Consider the following 24,031-nt stretch of genomic DNA (forward strand, 5'->3'; position numbering starts at 1 on the left):
TTTGCTCTTGTTGCCCAGGCTGGAGTGCGATAGTGCAATCTTGGCTCACTCCAACCTCTGCCTCCTGAGTTCAAGTGATTCTCCTGCCTCAGCCCCCCAAGTAGCTGGGATTACAGGCATGTGCTATCACACCCGGCCAATTTTGTATTTTTTTTAGTAGAGACAGGGTTTCACCATGTTGGCCAGGCTGGTCTTGAACTCCTGACCTCAGGTGATCTACCTACCTTGGCCTCCCAAAGTTCTGGGATTATAGGCATGAGCCACCACGCCTGGCCATCATTTCTAGTTTGTATTCTATCAGGCATCTCTTTCAAACATAGACCAATTTTGATGTCATTTGAAAATATTGAGGCAGGTCATCTGTATCCTTGACACTTTTCACAAGTGTTAGGAGAAGGTCTTAGTAGCCATGGAGTCTGTATGTAGCAGCCCATCATTCTTTCTTGGATTTTACCGATGGGGAAAGATTTTATCTATAGTCAGGTGTGTTTGGTGCATCAGCAACTGCCTCACTCTGTTCTAAATTACATCAGGCTAATAGATATTTGTTCACATTGATTCACTAGCTGTACACTTGAAAATTTTCAATTTAATTAGTCATTTTTTATCCTTGCTTGCTAATTCATGATTTTATAGATACTGCGTTTGTATTCTTTCTCATTAGAAATGTCAGCAAATCCGGCAGGGCGCAGTGGCTCACGCCTGTAATCCCAGCACTTTGGGAGGCGAGTGGATCACCTGAGGTCAGGAGTTCGGGACCAGCCTGGCCAACATGGTTAAACCCCATCTTTATTAAAAATACAAAAAAATTAGCCAGGCATGGTGGTGCTCAACCGCAATCCCAGCTACTCGGGAGGTAGGCAGGAGAACTGCTTGAACCTGGAGGGTGGAGGTTGCAGTGAGCCGAGATTGTGCCACTTCACTACCTGGGCAAAAGAGCGAAACTCTGTCTCAAAAAAAAAAAAAAAAAAAAGTCAGCAAATTCCTTTTTACTGTTAATTTAATTTAATTTAATTTTTTAATTGTCAAATCCTTTTTTGGTTGTCTTACCATTTTCAATTTTTTAGATAACCTTTACTTTTACTCCTGTTGCAAAACTCTTACTGTTTTTGACCCACAGCATAATAGAGTTCATACTGTTAAATCTCAAAATTAAGCCCAAGCATAGGAAACACCTTTTAATAGAGAACATGAAATAAGATAAATAACTTTGCTGCTGATTAGGACTATCTTTTGGTTGCAGCTAAGAGCTTTCATTCTGGAACAGCTTAGTTTCTGACTGAGACATTTTTAAACTGGAAAGTTCATAAATAGAAGAGTTTTTGTATTCTGGCTCCCTAAAAAATGACTTAGGAAAAGATAAGTCTAGTGAAAGAATGTTTAAGTTGAAATCTGACCTCTAATTATTTTGTGTTTTGTTTTTTTGTTTTTTTTTTGAGATGGTGTCTCACTCTGTTGCCAGGCTGGAATGCAGTGGCGTGATATTGGCTCACTGCAACCTCCGCCTCCCAGGTTCAAGCAATTCTCCTGCCTCAGCCTCCCGAGTAGCTGGCATTACAGGCATGTGCCACCACACCTGGCTAATTTTGTATTTTTAGTAGAGACAGAGTTTCACCATGTTGACCAGAATGGTCTTAATCTCTTTTTTAAATTAATTAATTATTTATTTATTTTGAGATGGAGTCTCGCTCTATAGCCCAGGCTGGAGTGCAGTGGCATGATCTCAGCTCACTGCAACCTTCGCCTCCTGGGTTCACACCATTTTCCTGCCTCAGCCTCTCCAGTAGCTGGGACTACAGGTGCCTGCCACCACGCCTGGCTAATATCTTTGTGTTTTTAGTAGAGATGGGGATTCGCCGTGTTAGCCAGGATGGTCTCAATCTCCTGACCTCGTGATCTGCCCATCTTGGCCTCCTAAAGTTCTGGGGTTACAGAAGTGAGCCCCCCACGCCTGGCCTCGATCTCTTGACCTTGTGATCCGCCCGCCTTGGCTTCCCAAAGTGCTGGGATTACAGGTGTCAGCCACCATACCCAGCCAACGTTTTTTGTCTTTTAAAGTGTCTTGTCTATAATCGAATCATAGCTGAGTGTTGGAGGTTGAAAAGCTCATTTTTGTAGGTGTTCTTCATAAGAGCTAAACATTTCCTGGTTGGTTGGCTATTTGAATAGGTTAGAGAAAAAGAACATATTTAATTGGTTAAAATTATACAGTGGCTTGAGACCCAAAACTATGGTGAGTTAAAACATGAACTTTAAAATTTTATTAAGGTGGATTCACTCCATTAAAAAAATACGTATATTCTGGAAGAGTCCAACAGTGCAGAAGTACTATGTATGGAATGAAGTAGGAGAGTCTACCTGTACCACTTCTCTTGTGTAGCTCCTTTCTGCTTAAGCTGGAGATGTGACACAAATCCTTCCAGTAGATTTTGTTTACATTTACATGCAGTGGATATATTAATTTTGGCGTTGTGAGACATTTGGGCACATAATTAACATATGCAAAAATCGTGGTATTGAATAGTTTTAATTTTTCAGTACCAATTAAGTAGTATCTTTTTTTTTTTGAGACGGAGTCTTGCTCTGTTGCTCAGGCTGGAGTGCAGTGGCCGGATCTCAGCTTACTGCAAGCTCCGCCTCCCGGGTTTATGCCATTCTCCTGCCTCAGCCTCCCGAGTAGCTGGAACTACAGGCGCCCGCCACCTTGCCCGGCTAGTTTTTTTGTATTTTTTAGTAGAGACGGGGTTTCACCTTGTTAGCCAGGATGGTCTCAATCTCCTGACCTCGTGATCCACCCGTCTCGGCCTCCCAAAGTGCTGGGATTACAGGCTTGAGCCACCGCGCCCAGCCTAAGTCATATCTTTTAGAAGTAAGTGTGTATATGGCTTTAGGAAGACATAGTTGGAGCAAATAACATCATTATGTTGTATGAAAATTCTAGAAGTAGGTATTCAGAACCATAAGACATAATCTTTGTTAAAAGGTCCACATAGTCTTTGTTAAAAAGTCTACGTAATCTTTGTTAAAATGATTTAGTTACTAATTATTATTAAAAATAAGTAAGGCTGAGTGTGGTGGCTCATACCTATAATCCCAGCACTTTGGGAGGCCGAGGCAGAAGGATTGCCTGAGCCCAGGAGTTTGAGACCAGCCTAGGCAACATGGTGAGACCCTGTTTCTACAAAAAAATTTTTTGAAGTAAAAATATAAGTAAATAAAGCTTAAAAATATATAAATAGAACCGATCAAAAATTTATAAATAAGTAAATAAATGTGGAAAGGGCTGCTTGTGCTTTCTGGGGTAAGGGAGCATGTGAGATTGATTTTCCATCTCCTTTCCTTCGGTAGGATTTAATAAATCGTCATGTGCTAGGAACTGTGCCTGGGAGCTGGCAGTATGGAGTTGATGAAGGATAGGCTAATGTGAATGGGAAAGGTATAAGTAAATTTTACTGTATAAAAATAAATTTTGTAGAAGAATATATAAAGTGTTGGGGGGGACATAGAGGAGGAAGAATTTGCATCCTTATTTTTAAGTTAATGTTTTTATTTCACAGTATTTCCTAATCTTTCTATTAAACGTAAACACCTGACTTCATCCTGAATCATCAGCCTTATTTTCAGTTTGTATCAGCATCTTTAGTTAGGCTGATCTCAGGTTGCTCATAGGTCCTTTATCTTCTACATTTGGTTAGTGATGGGCAGTTTATAAAGTACTTTAACATATATGAGTTTATTTGGGTAAACTATGGAGATGTCAGGGAAAGGTTCCTTATCTTTACCTTGGAGACACTTGGTGGTGGTCATCGTACCGATCAGATGGCATAGCTTTATCATGGAATAGTCCTGGAGTATAACCACCTGGAGGTCCTGACCTCTGTGTTGCTCTGGTGTCAGTGTTCCTGTGGACAAATGAGCTGTTACCCCCAAAATGCCTTGTCACAGTGGTTGGAGGCAGCATATGAAACACCTAGTTCCCAGAATCATAATGTATTACCGTGTCTGGCCCCAAAGTTGTAAATGGGCTTTGCCTTAAGTCTTATCTTTTGTTCTTCTTGGTCTATAATGTTTCTAATTATTGGAGATGTTGAGAAGATCCAATAAAGCAAAGAATATTAAGAAAAAGAAAAAAAGGAAAAAGGAAATGCCACCCCAGGGAGGCTAGGAACCTGGTGAAGATCACTGGCTAGTGAAAGGTAAAGTCTCAGGTCTTACTTCTTTCCACTCCTCCTGTTATCTACCTCCGGTGAGACTTAGCAAGGTACTTAGTTGATGTTCAGAAACTTAATTGGTATTCCTATTCATGGTATATTTCTTCTGATAGAGTAACGGTAGAGTATCCTAACTGCTATGATGTAGGAGACTGTGTCAAATGAATAATTTTTGTTTAGTTTCTCAGAATTGCTTAGACATATCTGCCTCTTGTCATATTCCATAGCCCTTCATTGATACTATGCTAATATCCATTCTAATATAAATCTTATTTTGTAGGATTCTGGGTAATTTGAATTTCCAGAAACTCCCTCTGGATTTTAACCTCTCTGATAAGAACCGTTTTCCTTACAGTGTCTTCAAATAATTCTCAGTAAATACTTGTGGAACAAATAAGTGAATGAATCTTATAGTGCTTTTTAAAGTAAGCATGGTTATGTATTCTATCTTTGTCATATGTATAACAGTATTATGTATATTATAAGCTAAACCATGGAAAGAAGTAATGTTTTTTCATTTTTTAATGCCAAACAAGATAAATCTCATTATGTTTTAAAGTTGTCTCCAATAAATATGAAAACCTTAATAATTTAACTAGAGATATCTATGCTTTATGTGTGGCCTATCCTGAACCCCTTGGAGAAAGACTTTATACAGAAACTAAGATTTTTTTGGAAAATCACGTTCGGCATTTGCACAAGGTAAGCAGTGATACATACATGATATAAATATGTTGATAGTTGTGTGCCTTACTAGTGTACTGCTTTCCAGTGTAGAACTTTTATCAAGGTGAGCTTGTTTTGCTGCTGCTGCTGCTTTTTAAATTTTTTTTATTATTTTATTTTTTTGAGATGGAGTCTCGCTCTGTTGCCCAGGCTGGAGTGTAGTGGTGCGATCTCCACTCACTGCAAGCTCTGCCTCCCGGGTTCACACCATTCACCTGCCTCAGCCTCCCGAGTAGCTGGGACTACAGGCACCCGCCACCATGTCTGGCTAATTTTTTGTATTTTCAGTAGAGACGGGGTTTCACCATGTTAGACAGGATGGTCTCGATCTCCTGACCTCGTGATCCACCTGCCTTGGCCTCCCAAAGTGCTGGGATTACAGACATGAGCCACCGTGCCCAGCCTGCTTGTTTTAAATACAGGAGTAGCTGAGAATACAGACACACACCACCACATCTGGCAATTTTTTTTTTTCTTTTTTTTTTTTTTTTTTGGTAAAGACGGGTGTCTCACTATATTGCCTAGGCTGGTCTCAAACTCCTGGGCTCCAGTGATCCTCCCACGTTGGCCTCCCTTGTTTTTGCTTCTTAATCGGCATTTAAAAAATATATACATATTAAGATCTTTGAGTCAAGCACTGTGTTGTTAGGGAAATCAGTTTACTTGCTCAGCATCTTGTAATTAGTAAATGAAGGAGAGGGTCAGCTCAGAGTTTGTTGATTTTTAAAATGTACTCCTATTCCTCTGGATATTGTTTATACAGCCAAATTTTCCCTTGTTTTTTTATTCGTATCTCTTGGTAATTCTCTGTCTTTATTATTTTCAGCTTTTTAGCTGCCTTTCATATGCTATATAAAGTCTTCCCAAAATCTAAAATTAAAAAGAAATGGTAAACGATGATAGAAGCTGTCTCTGTGACCAGGGTTTTGATTAGTATGCTACACATAGAGGGGCAGCATCACAGACATGATCTGTGTATAAACAGTGAATTTCGCAGTATTTTGCTATAGACAGCATTTCTAACTTAATTTAGACTACTGATCTAATCAGGAACTGGGTGAGATAATTTTGTGCCTGTGTAAGAATCTTCACATTGCTTTTTATTAGCTATTGTAACCACGGGCAACTCACTTAACAACTACCTTATGGATTGAGTTTTGTCTTTCTTTATCTATAAAATGGGAGTAAAACAACACAGTTTATTTAAACTGTGTAACCCTGCACGTGGTCAGGAGTAGATACTTTTTTAAATGGTAAGAATTGGCCTGGTGTAGTGGCTTACACCTGTAATCTCAGCAGTTTGGGAGGCTGAGGCAGGAGAATCATATGAGGCCAGGAGTTCAAGACCAGCCTAGGCAATATAGTGAGACACTATCTGTACAAAAAAAAAAAAAAAACCTCATAAGTAAGGCACAATTGATTGTGTGCTGTTTCCCTGAAAATACTGGAAAATGCTCTACTTTTGATTGTATATGGCATGTGCATTTTAGTGTTCTAATGTGATCATTTATCCACTTATGAAAGTGCTTTTGATAGCAAGTGTATTAAAGTGGTCTTAAAGTGTTTATGTTTAGTATGTTAATTTAAAGTTCTACTATTGTCAGCTAGTGAACTTTGGTTACACCATAAATGATAACTATGTAAGACATTAGTAATTTTTTTGCAATTTTATATTTTAGGTTACATTGTGTGAATTTTTTTTTTTTTTTTTTTTAAGAGATAGAGTCTTCCTCTATTGCCCAGGCTGCAGTACAGTGGTAGGATCTCGGCGTGATCGAGTTCAAGTGATTCTCCTGCCTCAGCTTCCCAAGTAGCTGGAACTTACAGGCGTGTGCCACCATGGCAGGCTAATTTTTTTGTATTTAGTAGAGATGTTGGTCAGGCTGGTCTTGAACTCCTGACCTCAGGTTATCCGCTCACCTCTGCCTCCCAAAGTGCTGGAATTAAAGGCGTGAGCCACGGCACCCATCTCACTTTATTCTCTATTGTGGATGCTTCACTTTCATGTTGAAGACTCACATCTTTCCCAGTTGTTTCATTTTTAATAAGTGTAGTTAGCATGTATTGTGTGAATGTAATTTCTACAGTTTGAATTATGTAAATTATTTTAGAACATTAATTTTGTTACATTTTATGGTTGACAGTGAAAATGATTATTGCTTTTCAAGTAAAAATATTTTTCCCCTTTATATAGAGAGTTCTGGAGTCAGAAGAACAAGTACTTGTTATGTATCATAGGTATTGGGAAGAATACAGCAAGGGTGCAGACTATATGGACTGCTTATATAGGTGAGTGTGCCTTTAAAGTCTAGACAAGCTAAGCAGCGTTGCCTGCATTCAATAGTTGACAGGATAATTTTTTTATTACCTATTTCTCACTCACATGTGCAGAACTAAAGCATCCTCTCTGACATGGACTTTTCTCTGCTATGGGGAAAGGTCTATAGTCAGGGTAAGGTGGGTATTTAGGAGCGAGGGAGTGTGTAGAATGTTCTGTGAAAAGTAAAACTGTACTCAATTGCATGGCTCTGTTTCTTCTGATTGTTTGCAACCTGTAGCATGTGTTTAATCTCAACAGAGATCCATGTGAAAATTCAATTTGCATGAAACTTAGTGGGAAAATCTCAGCTCATGTCCCCTCAATATGTTCTTACTTGGCTCTAACATTCAGTATTTTATGTTTGATGCAAATAATGTTAGATAAATTACTGGGTTATTTTCCCCTTGAAGTTCTGCATTCCCCATGCTCTAGGCGTATTGAATTACTTGTAGTTTCATGATGGCCCGTGGTCTCTCCCATTTTCCTGCCTTTCCTGGTGATATTCCATCTGCCTGGATTGCTCTTGCTCTTTTCCTATTTTTCTTTCTTTTATTTTGTCTTTTTTTTTTTTTTTGAGGCAGGATCTCACCTCGGCTGCAGTGTAGTAGCATAATCTCAGCTCACTGCAGCCTCAACCTCCTCGGCCCTAGCAATCCTCCCATCTCAAACCCCCTTCTCCCCAGCTGCTGGAACAACAGGTGTGCACCGCCATGCCCAGCTAATTTTGTTTATTTTTTGTAGAGATGCTGTCTCACCATGTTGCCGAGGATGGTCTTGAACTCCAGAGCTTAAGCAGTTCTCCCACCTCTGCCTCCCAAAGTGCTGGGATTACAGGCACGAGCCACTGTGTCTCTCTAAATTAGTACCATTAAATTGGTGCTGTTTATGAACTTTTAGTCAGTGTTGCAGCATGTTTAGTATGTGTGTGTAAAATGATATGAGTAATTAGTATCTCCATTTTTTACAGAGGAAGAAAGCAATGCTGAGAGCATGATTTTGTTGAAGGTCACTCAGCTAATGAATTGCAAAGGCAGGATTTAAACCCAAATCAGTCTGAATCTGAAGCCCATCCATTTAACTACTTAATTCTACCATAATCTTGTTCCAGAAACATGCTATTTCACTTAAGTAGATTCTACTCTCAATCTTTTTCTTGTATAGGCATACTTTGGAGATGATGTGGGTTCAGTTCCAGACCACCACACAGTAAAGGGAATATTGCAATAAGACAAGTCACACAAATTGTTTGGTTTCCCAGTGCATATAAGTTATGTTTATGCTATGCTGTAGTCAAAGTGTACAGTAGCATTGTCTAAGAAAATGTGCACAACTTAATTTAAAATTACTTTATTGCTAAAAAAAAAAATGCTATTGATCATTTGAGCCTTCAGCAAGTTGTAATCGTTTTGCCAGTCTTCTTGCCTGGGTGTTGAGGGCTGCTGACTGATCATGGTGGTGGTTGCTGAAGGTTGGGGAGGCAATGTGTGGCAATGTGTCCGAATAAGACAACAATGAAGTTAGCTGCATCAGTTGACTCTTTGTTCACAAAGGATTTCTCTGTAGTGTGCAATGCTGTTGGATAGCATTTTACTTGCAGTAGAAATTCTTACAAAATTGGAGTCAGTCCTCTCAAACCCTGCCACCACCTTACCAGCTAGACTTATATGATATTGGAATCCTTCGTTGTCGTTTCAACAATGTTCATACCATCTTATTAGGAGTAGATTGTATCTCAAGAAACCACTTTTTCATCCATAAGAAGCAACTCCTTATCCATTCAAGTTATAGCATGAGATTGCAGCAATTCAGTCCCATATTCAGGATCCACTTCTGAGTTCTTTTGATGTTTCCACAACATCTCCAGTCACTTCCTCCTCTGGAGTCTTGACCCTCTCTAAGTCATCCATGAGGGTTGGAACTGTTAACCAAAATGAGTGACTGAGGCAGGTGTCTCAATCAAGGTTTATTGAGCCAGCTTAAGGATGCACCCAGGAAAATGCAAGGCACAGATGCATCTGTGGCTGTTTTGTCCAAAGAGGTTCTTAGGAGGTTTAGTGTTTGTACATTTTCCTTAAAACATGAGGGATGGTGGCAGTGAGGCAAATGATTATCTACTTGTGAGACTAATTAATGCCCAGTAAATCTACATTTTATATAAGGTAAACCTTTGAAGAAAAAGGAAATAGAGGAAGAAAACAGTTGTTCAGACATCTCAGGGAGAGGTGAAGAATGATTACTGTCATCTTGCCTTTGCTCTGTGCCTGGAAATATCAGCTAAGAATTGACACTTACCAGGTGGATCTAACAGACCTTAGATTTTAGGAACTAGGCTTTAGATTACAGATCTGGAGTTATAATTGACCTGTCCATGTGTTATGGGAGGATTTACATTTTAACGGTTTCAAGGCTAGCAAAGAATTTACGTATGAGTGACTTTTTGATGGGGGGTAGTCATAAGGAAATGGCTGAGCTTTTTTGCCTTACCCCGGGGGTCTGGCTAATATATAATGTTTCTACACAAAGTTGTAACAGTTATCCGTCCAGGAAAAGGATGACCATTTAGCATGACTCAGCCTCCAAGGTTAAATTCCTGTTTTGGCATAGGAGTTTTGGGAATCCTGAGATTTTATTTCCCTTTACAGAATTGGCATCTTCCAATCACCTGTTCATAATGATATTTAGACCTTCTCCCATGAATCATAAATGTTCTTTTATTTTATTATTAATTTTTGAGACCGAGCCTCGCTCTGTTGCCACGGCTGGAGTGCAGTGGCACAATCTCGGCTCACTTCAGCCTCTGCCTCCCAGGTTCAAGTGATTCTCCTTCCTCAGCCTCCTGAGTAGCTGGGATTAGAGGCACGTGCCACCACACCTGGCTAATTTTTGTATTTTTTTAGTAGAGATGGGGTTTCACCATGTTGGCCAGGATGGTCTCGAACTCCTGACCTCAAGTGTTCTGCCCACCTCAGCCTTCCAAACTGCTCGGATTACAGGCATGAGCCACCATGTCCAGCCCAATGTCTTTATTAAGAAGCAAATATGTGGTTAATAAATTTGATTGTAAAATACTACAGTGACTTATAAAATAAAATTAATAATGGTGTCCATATTAAAATGAAAAAATGGCACTGTTAATATTTTAAATCATGACTTTATTTAATTTAATTAATTAATTAATTTTTTTCAGACGGAGTCTTGCTCTGTCGCCCAGGCTGGAGTGCAATGGTGCGATCTCGTCTCACTGCAACCTCTGCCTCCTGGGTTTAAGTGATTCTCCTGCCTCAGCCTCCTGAATAGCTGGGATTACAGGCAGCCACCACCATGCCTGGCTAATTTTTGTATTTTTTTAGTAGAGGTGGCATTTCACTATGTTGGCCAAGCTGGTCTCCTGACCTCAGGTGATCCGCCCGCCTCGGCCTCCCAAAGTGCTGGGATCACGGACGTGAGCCACCTCACCTGGCCATGACTTGATTTTATTTATTTATTTTTTTATTATACTTTAAGTTCTAGGGTACATGTGCATAACGTGCAGGTTTGTTACACATGTATACTTGTGCCATGTTGGTGTGCTGCACCCATCAACTCGTCAGCACCCATCAATTCATCATTTATATCATGTATAACTCCCAATGCAATCCTTCCCCCCTCCCCCCTCCCCATGATAGGCCCCAGTGTGTGATGTTCCCCTTCCCGAGTCCAAGTGATCTCATTGTTCAGTTCCCACCTATGAGTGAGAACATGCGGTGTTTGGTTTTCTGTTCTTGTGATAGTTTGCTAAGAATGATGGTTTCCAGGTGCATCCATGTCCCTACAAAGGACGCAAACTCATCCTTTTTTATGGCTGCATACTATTCCATGGTGTATATGTGCCATTGTATTTCAAGCTTAAATTTACCAAGAGTAGCAATCTGCAATAAGAAAGACATAGTTAATGTAAGTTAGTTTAAATTTTATTCTGTGAGGAAAAGATAATACTGGTTTGTCCTAGCAGATACAAAGCATGTAAAGCTGCACTAAATTAGTAACCTGGCTCGAGAATATACATCCAGATCTTTGGAATGGATTAGTGAATTCAGGCCTGATCTGCAGATCTAGCATCTGCTTCTATGCTAAGCAGTTTACACTTATTACATAGTTAAAGAAAGCTCCTGTAGAATTCTGAATAGGAAAGTAACATCCTGACAGCAGAATTTTTAGATGAATTAAAGATTCCAGAAACTGAAGTAGAGCCCAGTCATAAAAGTGTTTCACATGATCAGGGCAGAGGGTAAGCAAGTACATTGGAAGTCAAAGGAAGTAGTGGGAGGAGGTGATGAATACTTTAGGAAGACAGGAAGACTGACTAATTAAAGCAGGCAAAATGAAAGGATGAGATAAGGGATTCTAATGTTTTAGGTGAGGTTACTGGAATGGTCTTGGTTCCAGTGAACAGAAAAGAAAACTGGTTTGGAGCAGAGATTCCATATTGGAAGGCATATGTAAATGGTAATGATATGACAACTAAGTACCCTCTCCTGAGGGAGCACCCCTCCTTGACGAAATCTTACATTTGTTTCTATATTCTAGCACAGAGTGAGCTCTGTGTGGGCAGACACCATGTTTTTGCTTTTCATCTTTGTGTTTGCGTGCCTCATACTGTACCTGGCACACAGTACACCCTCGGCTGATGCGTATTGAATGGGAGTGGAAGACCTCTCCTGAGTTTCTGTGCCAGCTCTGCCACTTAGGAGCTGACTGACCTTTGGCAAGCTCTTTAACCTCTCTAGGCTGCAGCTTTCTTATGTATAAAATGATCATAGGAGTACCACATACATCTGTCTTATAGTAGTCAGCCTCATAAAACGCTTAGGGCTGTGTCTGACAGGTGATCTCAATAAATGTTAGTGATTACTTTTATTTCCTGGTATTCATGGCTTTTATGATCTGGCTGCAGGCTGCTTTTCCAAGTTTGTGTTCTACTGTTAGCTTTTGCTATCCTGGCTGTCTGGAATGTTATCCGTTTATTTATTCAGTAATTCATTCAGTAAGTATTTTTTGAGGACTTGACTTTTGCCTGCCACTACTGTGGATGCTGTCTACAAGAGGGGTTCTTGCTTTGTAGTCTTTACATTCTAGAGAGGAGATGAATGTACAAAAAAAGAAACCAATAAAAGCATAGGATTATTTCATGTAGTAGCAATTACTGTGAAGAAAGTAAAATAGTTGTGCATTAAATAGTTACTTGCTTAGGGCTGGGAAGTGAGGGCTAACTCCTCTGCAGTTCAGGGCAGGCCTGAAAGGTGTGTCTGTGCTGTGAGACTCAGATGAAAGGGGACTACCCTTAGAATATCTGGGATGGGGCACTTAGGTGGAGAGGCCATCCGGTCTCTACCTTTTACTTTTGTCTCTCAATCTTACTCCTCTTTCCTCAGCTGGAAGGCATGATTGGAAACTCAGCATGAAATTCTGAGAATTACAGTGAGGATAGAGAGGAAGGAATAAATGGCATTTTAAAGGGGGAAAAAAGGAGTATGATTTTGTAACTTATGGTCAGAGGACACTAAAATGTCAAATGGTGCATCAAGGTTGTAAGCCATGGAGTCTAGAGCCTTGACACTAGTGAATATGGAGGTGGAGCTTGTGTAAATGGTTGTGGATATACCACTTTGGAGTCAATTTTCTAGGAGTCATTATGTCTTTTAGAGACAGTCTCGCTGTTACCCAGGCTGCTCTCAAACTGCTGGCCTCAAGTGATCCTCTCACTTCAGCCTCCCAAAGAACTGGGATTACAGGCATGAGCCACTATACCTGGCCAGGAATTATGTGTTTGTTTCCCAAAATGTTTGTCTTGTTTTGGTTGTCTTTGTTTTTAAATTGTCTGAGTGGACCCTTCATTTTGGTATAGTGAACTTTGAAAAGTGTATATATTCACATATAGACTTCATGGGTTGTTGCCTAAAATGCTGTATTATCAGTAGCTATTTACACTAGCGGAACCTTTCAAGTGAATAGTTTTAGGTGGTGATCATTAAAGGCATTATAGTGAAATGGGATCCTAAAAAGTACACAGTTGAACGTTATGAGTCCTTTCTCCATGTTTTATTTTAGATTTCTGTATTCATCTCAGTTATTCTTAAAGCTAATCACATTTACTAGTCTTAAAATATATTAAACATTTTCATTATAATTCATTTTCCTCTGGTAGACAAAGTCATCTTATATCTGTCAATCTTGCCCATACTTACTATCTGTAACACTCTGTTCCATTTTCTTTTTTTTTTTTTTTTTTTTTTTTGAGGCGGAGTCTCGCTCTGTCGCCCAGACTGGAGTGCAGTGGCGCAATCTCGGCTCACTGCAAGCTCCGCCTCCCGGGTTCACGCCATTCTCCTGCCTCAGCCTCCCAAGTAGCTGGGACTACAGGCGCCCGCCACCTCGCCCGGCTAGTTTTTTGTATTTTTAGTAGAGACGGGGTTTCACCATGTTAGCCAGGATGGTCTCGATCTCCTGACCTCGTGATCCGCCCGTCTCGGCCTCCCAAAGTGCTGGGATTACAGGCTTGAGCCACCGCGCCCGGCCTCCATTTTCTTACCTACTGATTGTGATCATTTTTGTTTAAAAATGAAAAATTGCATTTCTTCCTGGTGATTAGAATATAAATTAGAAAGCTAACTTGACTTTGATCTTTTAACCATTCTCTGTTTAGTTTTTGGAAAGTGAACTTTATCTTGACTTTCCCAAGAAGAGTCTGGGAAGTAGCAAACGAGATTGTAGAAATTCTGAAACTTGGATAAGAGCTGTTGGGCTAGAAGGGTAAGGGCTTGCAGAGAAAGATGGGCTGATAATTTTAATTTTTATTATATTTCTAATCTCTACATAATTCATTTCTTTTGGATTTATTAGTAGGCTATTCCATGGTTGATATGTAACCTTAAAAATATTCTTCTGAAGTTGCAAGTTATTTGCTTTCCTACTAACTTTAACTTAATATCCATTGATATTACGTTTATTTTCCAGGTATCTCAACACCCAGTTTATTAAAAAGAATAAATTAACAGAAGCGGACCTTCAGTATGGCTATGGTGGTGTAGATATGAATGAACCTCTTATGGAAATAGGAGAGGTAGGAAATTCTTTAAATGACTAGCAAACATAAGTATGTTTTTATACATTGAGGTAATTTGTGCATCATTTTTTAAGAACACTGATTTGGCTAGCTTAATATGGTCAAGATTTAAAATATCCTAAATAAAATGCTATAGTGATTTCCTAAGAATCCTCAGAGGGATGAAAAAGATGTGACAATTACTCTTTTGATAAGTAAATTTATAATGGATGAATGATAGGGTTAATGGTTCTGCATTGTGAAAAAACTCAAAAACAAGTATAAAGTGTTGACGGCCCTGTAGTTAAAAGTACAGGGGACAAGTACTTAAAAGACAGGCTAGAGGAGAGGAAACACAAATTTATGAATTTAACAAATTTATTGTAACTTTACTGTAAAAGTAATTAAATTCAGAGTAAAACAAAAAAGGACAGTTTGGTCAGTTCATTCAAGTTCTTGAGGTACAGTGCAGATTAAAATATGGAAAATTGTGCTGATTGTGAAAGAAATATTATTGTACAAGCTTGTTTATTCATTTAATACATCTTTATTGAGTAGCCAGGCATTGGGGATACAATGGTGAGCAGACAGAAGGTGCCTGCACACAAAAGCTTGTAAGTTCATGTAACGGAAGCAGATGCCAAATAGGAAATTAGTGTTAACTTGTGATTTGTATTAATGAAGGAAATAAATGGCTAAGAGGCTAAGAGGCAGCATTAGTAGACATTTAAGTTAGTGTAATCCTTTCTGAAAGAAATTGATCAGTGTCTTTCTTTCATTACAATTTAAAATACTTAATAACTTTTGACCAAGTAATCCCAAGTCCTAAGCCTAGTGATCCGTACTTGGAAAATAATAAATATGATAAAATTGTTTAATGTTTAAAAGTATTCTTTGCAATCATTGTTAATAGGGTGCCTAGTGGCTAAACAGTGTAAAATTTCAGCATCCAACATTCAGCAATAAAAAGCATGAAAGAAGAATTTATTATATATATGATTTTGTTATAAAAGTAGGCAAATGGATAAATTAATAGCAGAAAATTGTTCATAGAAACTTTAACAAAGGGGACATGGTTTATGAAAAAATTTGCACACAAAATTATAGGTATATGTTGAATACAAATACAATTGTAGGGAAAAGATGATGTAGAGAAAAGGATCAATGAGAAATACCAAAATACTAACAGTAGTTGCTTTTAGTTAGTAGCATTATAAGTGAATGATTTACTTAAAATTTTCCCTTATCACCAGAACTGTCAAGCACGCTTCTCTTCCCGGAGGAAATCACTGTAAACGATTTAGTCTGCATCTTTTCTGAACTTTACCAGTGTATTTACAAATATTTACATACACACACGCGGCAGTTTTCATTTTACTTTTCAAACTGCAATATAATGGCACACATAAAGTTCTACAACCTATATTTCTTCCCTTTTTTGTTATTAATATCTTTTTACATAAGTTTGTTTTTTGTGAAAGCTTAATATTCTGTAGAGATACAGAGTAATTTTTTAAACTATCCCCTTAATTTTTTTTTTTTTCTTTTGAGACGGAGTCTTGCTCTGTCACCTAGGCTGGAGTGCAGTGGTGCGATCTCGGCTCACTGCAAACTCTGCCTCCCGGGTTCATGCCATTCTCCTGCCTCAGCCTCCCGAGTAGCTGGGACTACAGGCGCCCGCCACCACGCCCGGCTAATTTTTTGTATTTTTAGTAGAGATGGGGTTTCACCGTGTTAGCCAGGATGGTCTCGATCTCCTGACCTTGTAATCCACCCGCCTCGGCCTCCCAAAGTGCTGGGATTACAGGCGTGAGCTACTGCGCCCAGCCAATTTTTAAGTTTTTGTTATTACAAACAACACTGCAGTGAACACCACTATTCATTTATTCATTCATTAAGTATTTTTGAACCTCTCTGTGTTATATATGTTGAATACAACAGTGAACAAAATAGAGAAAAATCTTATGCTCATGGAGTTACATTTATGTATATATCTCTTGGTACATGAGCAGAACTTTTTATAGACTGGGTGTTAGGAAGTAGAGCCTCCGTTGAAGCATATCCTGAAGTTTCACAGCTCTGCCCCATTGCCTTTCAGAAGGGCCTTTACCAGTTTGCCCTTCCACCACATGTGTAAAATACCAGTTTTTCATGTATTGCCTCCCCAACCCCCATTCATGCTATTTAAGAAGAAAGAAAGGCAAAACTTGAACAGTGTTCCTTGTGGGAAGACAGATGCTTAATTACCAATGGGTCAGAATAAAATTACCCTAGGGAAACAATAGAGAGGCTAGCAACAGCCTATCTGGATATAGTTAGGGTGGAAAAAGAGAAGAATCAAACAAACAAACCAAAAAAAAATTGGTTTTCAGTACTGGAATAATTTATACTCTATGTGGGGAAAATATATTTGAAGTTTAAAGACCTAAATGTGAAAGGCAGAGCTTGAAAACTTGGAAGGCAGAGTAGGAGCACACATATGCCTCTTACCTTAGGGCAGAGAAGGATTTTTTAAAAACAAAAAATACCCATGATAAAGGAAAAGATTGGTAAATTTGAGTATATTAAACTTTAATATATTTTTACCAAAACATAGTGAAGAAACTGAGCAGTTAATTTACTGGGACAGACTGTGAAACTTTCAAGGGATTAATTTCCACAGTATATAAAAAAACTCTAGCTTTTATTAAGAACAAGACAAACTTTAACAGACTAATGGGCAAAATTAGGAATGGGCATTTCACAGGGAAGAAACCAAAATAGACAGTAAACATTAAAGAATCCCCAGCTTCACTCAGTAAAATGAGAGTTAAAACCACAAAGAGACCCTGTTCTTTGTTTTTTTGGTTTTTTTTTTGAGACGGAGCCCTGCTGTGTCCCAGGCTGGCGTGCAATGGCAAGATCTTGGCTCACTGCAACCTCCACCTCCCAGGTTCAAGCAATTCTCCTGCCTCAGCCTCCCAGGTAGCTGGGATTACAGGCGCACCCCTCCCCACCAGGCTAATTTTTGTATTTTTAGTAGAGACGGGGTTTTGCCGTGTTTGCCAGGATGGTCTTGATCTCCTGACCTCGTGATCTGCCCACCTCAGCCTCCCTAAGTGCTGGAATTACAGACGTTAGCCACTGCGCCTGGCCTAAATTAAGATTTTTTTTTTTTTTGAGACAAAGTCTCACTCTTATCCCCCAGGCTGGAGTGCAATGGCACGATCTCGCCTCACTGCAACCTCTGCCTCCTGGGTTCAAGTGATTCTCCTGCCTCAGCCTCCTGAGTAGCTGGGATTATAGGCGCCTGCCACCGCACCTGGCTAATTTTTGTGTTTTTAGTAGAGACAGAGTCTCACCATGTTGGCTAGGCTGGTCTCAAACTCCTGACCTCAGGTGATCCACCTGCCTCGGCCTCCCAAAGTGCTGGAATTATAGGCGTGAGCCATTGCACCTGGCCTAAAATTAAGATTTTTCAATTAATAATAAAGCCTTAATAATGTTGATAGGGCTAGTAGAATGGTCATTGATATTTCAAATTAGAAATTTATTTTCTTTGAATTTAAAAATTTTTAGGTTTTATTTGAATTTTGAACAATTAGTGTAAATACTTCTTTTGATGAGTATTTTTAGTTAAAAAAAAAACCTTGAATAAATGTAAAAAACATATACTAAGTAATTCAACCCTGATGATTTTTGTTTTTCCTGGCAGCTAGCATTGGATATGTGGAGGAAATTGATGGTTGAACCACTTCAGGCCATTCTTATCCGAATGCTGCTCCGAGAAATCAAAAAGTGAGTGTGAACATTTATCTTGCTGAGTCAATTTTATTTTGTTGTTTGATACGGTTAAAATACTGTACAGTTGCATAGCCAGTGGCTAGCCTTGGGGCTGGTTTTACCATAATGAGCCTCATTTTACTTCTAAGTGCCAGCATTTTTAAGTTGTTTCATTTTCTTCTTCTTTTTTTTTTTTTTGGTGTGGGGAGCTCTGGTCTTTTCTTATACCCTAATATACTTAGTATATAAATAAGTATCTGAGGGAAGTGATTCATGTGCTTTTCAGAGCCGAAACCTCTTAGATTTTCTAGGCAGCGCCCTGAGTTGCTTGTACATATTATCTGTTTAAATCCCAGTGAGGACTGCCTATTCAGGAAGACAGATTCTTCCAGTTAGTTGGTTACCTCTTAGCCTCAGTGTTATAATCAATAACTTGCCTAATTTTGTGATACAAATTTATGGGAAAATGGTTTTCCACTCTACCCATGGCTCAGAGTGGTTGATGCTTTTACCCTAGTGCTGTGTGAATGCAATTTAGTACAAAGAATATTTTCCTGTGGAGTCTAGAATAGAACATCCTTGGATCAGCTCTGGCTCAAAGACTCTCAAAAGCACTCTGTCAGTCACACAAATACATATCCAATAAATTCCAGGTTACTGGGACTGATGTTACAGGAGTTATCTAGACCAGTGAATTGTGGTGTAATAATGGCCACTCCACCTGTATCTGTGTTCTTCAAGAAGACCCAAATGAGGAGTTTTTTTAATATGAGGAATAATTTGTCAAAGCCATGGTACTTAGTATGGGACTCCTGGGAGGAAGTAAGGGATTAAACACACACACCCACCCCCACGCCTCACATAAGAGGATAAGAGAATATTTTTAAATTTTTAATACCAAATAGAAAGTAGGTGGTAGCAACTGGTAACTTGATTTTTAAAAATTGTTGCTGACCATTTGAATGATTCCATTGTTTTTAGAGATTGAGAGCTGGAGAGGAAAGGCAATAGTGAAGAACTAGGGTGTAACCCATTGTTTTTCTTCCTCTTTTCTTCACAAAACTATGATCTAAAAGAACACGCCCAACAAAACTTCTAAGTTCTAATATAATTCCTTCTGCTAAAATATACTAACTTTTCTTTTGACTTGGAATTCAAGTATTTAAAAGTATAATGACATTACTGCTATACTTTCCAAATGTACTTTTTTTTTTTTTTTGGGACGGAGTCTCGCTCTGTCGCCCGTGCTGGAGTGCAGTGGCCGGATCTCTGCTCACTGCAAGCTCCGCCTCCCGGATTTACGCCATTCTCCTGCCTCAGCCTCCCGAGTAGCTGGGACTACAGGCACCCGCCACCTCGCCCGGCTAGTTTTTGTATTTTTAGTAGAGACGGGTTTTCACCGTGTTAGCCAGGATGGTCTCGATTTCCTGACCTCGTGATCCGCCCGTCTCGGCCTCCCAAAGTGCTGGGATTACAGGCTTGAGCCACCACGCCTGGCTCCAAATGTACTTTTATGAAATATCTTTTTTAATATAATTTTGTCCCAACCTGGTAAATTTTTCTTAAGTGTGATTGTTAGTTTGCTAAAAATCAATGTGATGAAAAATATGTAAGAAAAATGATACAACTATAGCATATTAATTCTGGAAAAGATAGATTATCTGGTCTGCTTGTCTTATTTTTGTTGTTATAATCGGCTTCCATTAAAGCATTGTTTCATATACTTTACTGAGATCTCACTTATTCTTCATGACAGCTCTCTTAGGTAGGGTTTTGCATGTTAAAGTTGAGGAAACTAAGACATATTAATAATAGAAATTAAACATGGGAACTGCATACCAAGCATTGTTGTAAAATTTTTACATGCATCTTCCCATTTAATCCTTACAACACTAGAAGGCTAATACTATTAGTGTCACCATTTTACATGCATGACATCCTTGACAGGCAAAGTCAATGGTGGTGATCTGACTCAGATCATTTGACTCCAACCTCCATCTAATAATAATTCTAAGGATTCACATCTGGGCTAATCTAACTCTGAATTCATTATGCCTGTCCTTTTTTCCTTTTTTGAGATAGGAGTCCCGCTCTGTCTCCCAGGCTGGAGTGCAATGGCACGATCTCGGCTCATTGCAGCCTCCGCCTCCCGGGTTCAAGTGATTCTTCTGCCTTAGCCTCCCGAGTAGCTGGGCACCACCATGCCCTGCTAGTTTTTGTATTTTTAGTAGAGACCGGTTTTCACCATGTTGGACAGGTTGGTCTTGAACTCCTACCTCAAGTGATCTGCCTTTCTCGGCCTCCAAAAGTGCAGGGATTACAGAAGTGAACCACCACGCCCAGCCTTTATGCCTTTTTTTTTTTTTTTTTTTTTGAGACAGAGTCTTGTTCTGTCGCCCAGATTGGAGTGCAATTGCATGATCTCAGCTCATTGCAACCTCTGCCTCCTGGGTTCAAGCGAATCTTCTGCCTCAGCCTCCCAAGTAGCTGGGATTACAGGCATGCATCACCATGCCTGGCTAATTTTTGTATTTTTGGTAGAGACGGGGTTTCACCATGTTGGCCAGGCTGATCTCGAACTCCTGACCTTGTGATCCGCCCACCTGGGGCTCCCAAAGTGCTGGGATTACAGGCGTGAGCCACTGCACCCAGCCTATGCTTGTCTTTTATGCACAGAATATTTCTTCCATTCCTGGCTCCAATACCTTTAACTCAGTGGGGAATACATTTCAGTTTTATAATGCTTTGAATATTCTAGTGTTTTCACACACATTTTTCATTCGGTCTTAAGGAAACAGCAAGTTTTATTTACAGGTAAATAAATTGAATTTCAACAAAGAGAAATGAGTTGAAAACTTGAATATAGCTAATGAAATGGACTTCATGCTTTTAGCCTTCCACTTGGGGTCTTTCCACTGCATTACTTCAACTCTTTACGCATTGTTGTTTGAGCTAATATGGTCAGACCATAACTTCCATTACCATGTCTGAGAAGCTGTAGTAGAAACTCTCCATGTGTGTTTTATCTAATCCTTATAAGAGGATATGATGGTGAATGTTATAAACTCATTTTAAAAGTGAGGAAAATGAGACATGAGAGAGTAAGCAACTTACCTATGTCATGTAAGTAGTAAATGGCAGAACTGGAATTAAAACTTAGGTCATTTTTTGGTCCCTAAGTCTATGGTCTTACCCATATATTCATATATTTTTAGAAATAGTTCATTCAAGTTGCATCTTATTGCCATTTCTACTAAAGGAGAAGTATTTTATTGTGCATATCTACAACTTTGTTGTAGAAGGTGCTAACCAGACTTACAGAATAAATTCTTTTCAGGTCTAGCAGAGCTTGTCACAAATTTGATTTCCTGTCGATGTATTGACATTTTCCTTTTCCCATATTCATCCCTGGGTTCCTAGATACTTTTACACGTCTCTAAAGAACATTTCTGGCCAGGTGCAGTGGCTCGCGTCTGTAATCCCAGCACTTTGGGAGGCTGAGGCGGGCGGATGACTGGAGGTCAGGAGTTTGAGACCAGCCTGGACCTAGTGAAACTGGACCTAGTGAAACCCTGTCTCTACTAAAAATACAAAAATTAACCAGGCGTGGTGGCGGGTACCTGTAGTGCCGGCTACTTAGGGGGTTGAGACGGGAGAATCACTTGAACCCAGGAGGTGGAGGTTGCAGTGAGCTGAGACTGCACCATTGCACTCCAGCCTGGGCAACAAGAGTGAAACTCCGTCGCAAAAACAAACAAAAATACATTACTCTGTGCTCATGGTTTCTCAAATGTGGCAAATGAAAATCAAGATTACACTGGGAAAGTTTAGTAGAAGCAATTTTCCTTCTACAAAAAAATTACAGAGTAAGATATGCTGATTGTAAAAAAAGAATTGAAATGTACAGAAGGTTAAAGAGAAAAGTAAGAAACCTTTCTGGGCGATGTTAAGAGAACCATAGAGACTTTAGCCCAAACCCAGAGAACCTTCAGCAGTCTCCCATTTTCTTGTTGTGTTAAAAAAGGCGGGGAGGGGAAGGGAAGGCTGGGCGCAGTTGCTAACAGCACGTTGGGAGGCCAAGGCAGGTGGATCACCTGAGGTCAGGAGTTCGAGACCAGCTTGGCCATCATGGTGAAACCCCGTTTGTACCAAATATACAAAAAATTTAGCTGGGCATGATGGCATGCACCTGTAGTCCCAGCTACTTGGGAGGCTAAGGCAGGAGGATTGCTTGAACCCAGGGGGCAGAGGCTGCAGTGAGCTGACATCACGCCACTGCACTCCAGCCTCAAAGACACAGAGCAAGATTTCGTCTCGGGGGAAAGAAAAAAAAAGTTGTGGTTTCTCCTCGTACCTTCCTATTTGAAGGAAGCTGCTATTAAGGATTTACAGTATGTTCTAGTAAAAATTTTCTATGCATTTACAGTTGTGTATGTGTGCACACTAGTACATATATATTTATATGGACATGCATATCTGTATACAGATTTACGTATAGTATTACACATGTTCATATGGGTATACATTTGGGGAGCATTTTGAACATAGATATCTGGCTCTCCTCCATAGCTACTGATGCACAGTCCAGGGAGAGTAAGAGCTTATATTGTTACAAAGCTCCCCAGATGTTTTTATGCATCCAATTCAGACCAGTATTTGTGAGGTACTGGTCTGCAATAAATAATTCTCCACGTATTTCATAAAGCTTTTATTGGAGTGTTTCCTTTTTTCCTTTGGATGTATTGCAAAAGTAGGTAGAATACTTAAAAATATCTTCTTTCTAAAAGTTTAAACAAGAAGAGATGAATGGTTGGTGTGAGACTATAAAGTGGGAGTATGGGGAGATTCCTTAATGGTGGTAGAACAATTCTGTCTTGAATATGGTGGTGGTGAGATGAATATGGACATGTGATGACATTACGTGCATAGTACCATACACACATAAACACAAATGATTGTGTGTAAAAACTGGCAAAATCTGAATAAGATCTATAGATTGCACCTTTGCTCTTTCATATAAGTGTTATAGACCCCTTTCCTAAAACAAAATTTTCTGTGGAGACAAGCACAGTGGCTCATGCTTGTAATGCCAGCACTCTGGGAGGCCGAGGCAGGAGGGCTACTTTAGGCCAGGAGTTTGAGACCAGCCTGGGCAACATGGCAGGAACCTGTCTCTACAAAAATAAAAATAAAATTAGCTGGGTGTGGTGGTGTGCGCCTGTAGTCCCAGCTACATGGGAGGCTGAGGTGAGAGGATTGTTTGCTCCTCGAGGTAAAGGCTGCGGTGAGCCATGTTCGTGCTGCTGCATTCCAGCCTGGATAGCAGAGACCTTGTCTCAAAAGAAAAAAAAATTCTGTGGGATTGATATTGAATTGAATCTATAAGTTAGTTTGAAGAGAGTTTCCGTCTTCACAGTTTTAAGTCTTCTTATCTATGAACATAGCATCTTTTTCTGTTTATTATGCCTTCTTTAGTATCTCCTAGTTAACTTGATTCTAGAGTTTTCTATAAGCGGTTTGTGTGCTTTTTGTTAGATTTATTTCAGGGTACTTGATATTCACTGATATTACAAAAAAGTGTTTTTTTTTTTTTTTTTTTTTTTTGAGGTGGGGAGGCAGAGTCTCACTCTGTCGCCCAGGCTGGAGTGCAGTGGCATGATCTTGGCTCACTGCAACCTCTGCTTCCCCAGTTCAGGCAATTCTCCTGCCTCAGCCTCCCGAGTAGCTGGGATTACAGGCGCCTGCCACCATGCCCGGCTAATTTTTGGTATTTCTTAGTAGAGACGTGGTTTCACCATGTTTACCAGGCTGGTCTTGAACTCCTGACCTCAGGTGATCTGCTCCCCTCGGCCTCCCAAAGTTCTGGGATTATAGGCATAAGCCATTGTGCCTAGCTTGTTTGTGGATTTTCTAATATTAAACTATGCTTGT

At 39.6% G+C, this 24,031-nt stretch overlaps 1 protein-coding gene across 7 annotated transcripts in view; it reads left to right on the forward strand.

The window, feature by feature from the left end:
• Positions 1-24,031, forward strand: part of LOC117082978 (cullin-2-like) — a 69,234-nt gene that overhangs the window by 32,430 nt on the left and 12,773 nt on the right. For all 7 annotated transcript variants that reach the window (XM_033210499.1, XM_033210273.1, XM_033210355.1 and 4 more), the window contains exons 3-6: positions 4,811-4,913; positions 7,132-7,226; positions 14,251-14,356; positions 18,033-18,115. In XM_033210499.1, the coding sequence (XP_033066390.1) occupies positions 4,811-4,913; positions 7,132-7,226; positions 14,251-14,356; positions 18,033-18,115 (387 nt within the window). The remainder of the gene's footprint in view (positions 1-4,810; positions 4,914-7,131; positions 7,227-14,250; positions 14,357-18,032; positions 18,116-24,031) is intronic.

This window comes from Trachypithecus francoisi, unplaced genomic scaffold (assembly GCF_009764315.1).
Source record: "Trachypithecus francoisi isolate TF-2019V2 unplaced genomic scaffold, Tfra_2.0 Contig00025, whole genome shotgun sequence".
Taxonomy (NCBI): domain Eukaryota; kingdom Metazoa; phylum Chordata; class Mammalia; order Primates; family Cercopithecidae; genus Trachypithecus; species Trachypithecus francoisi.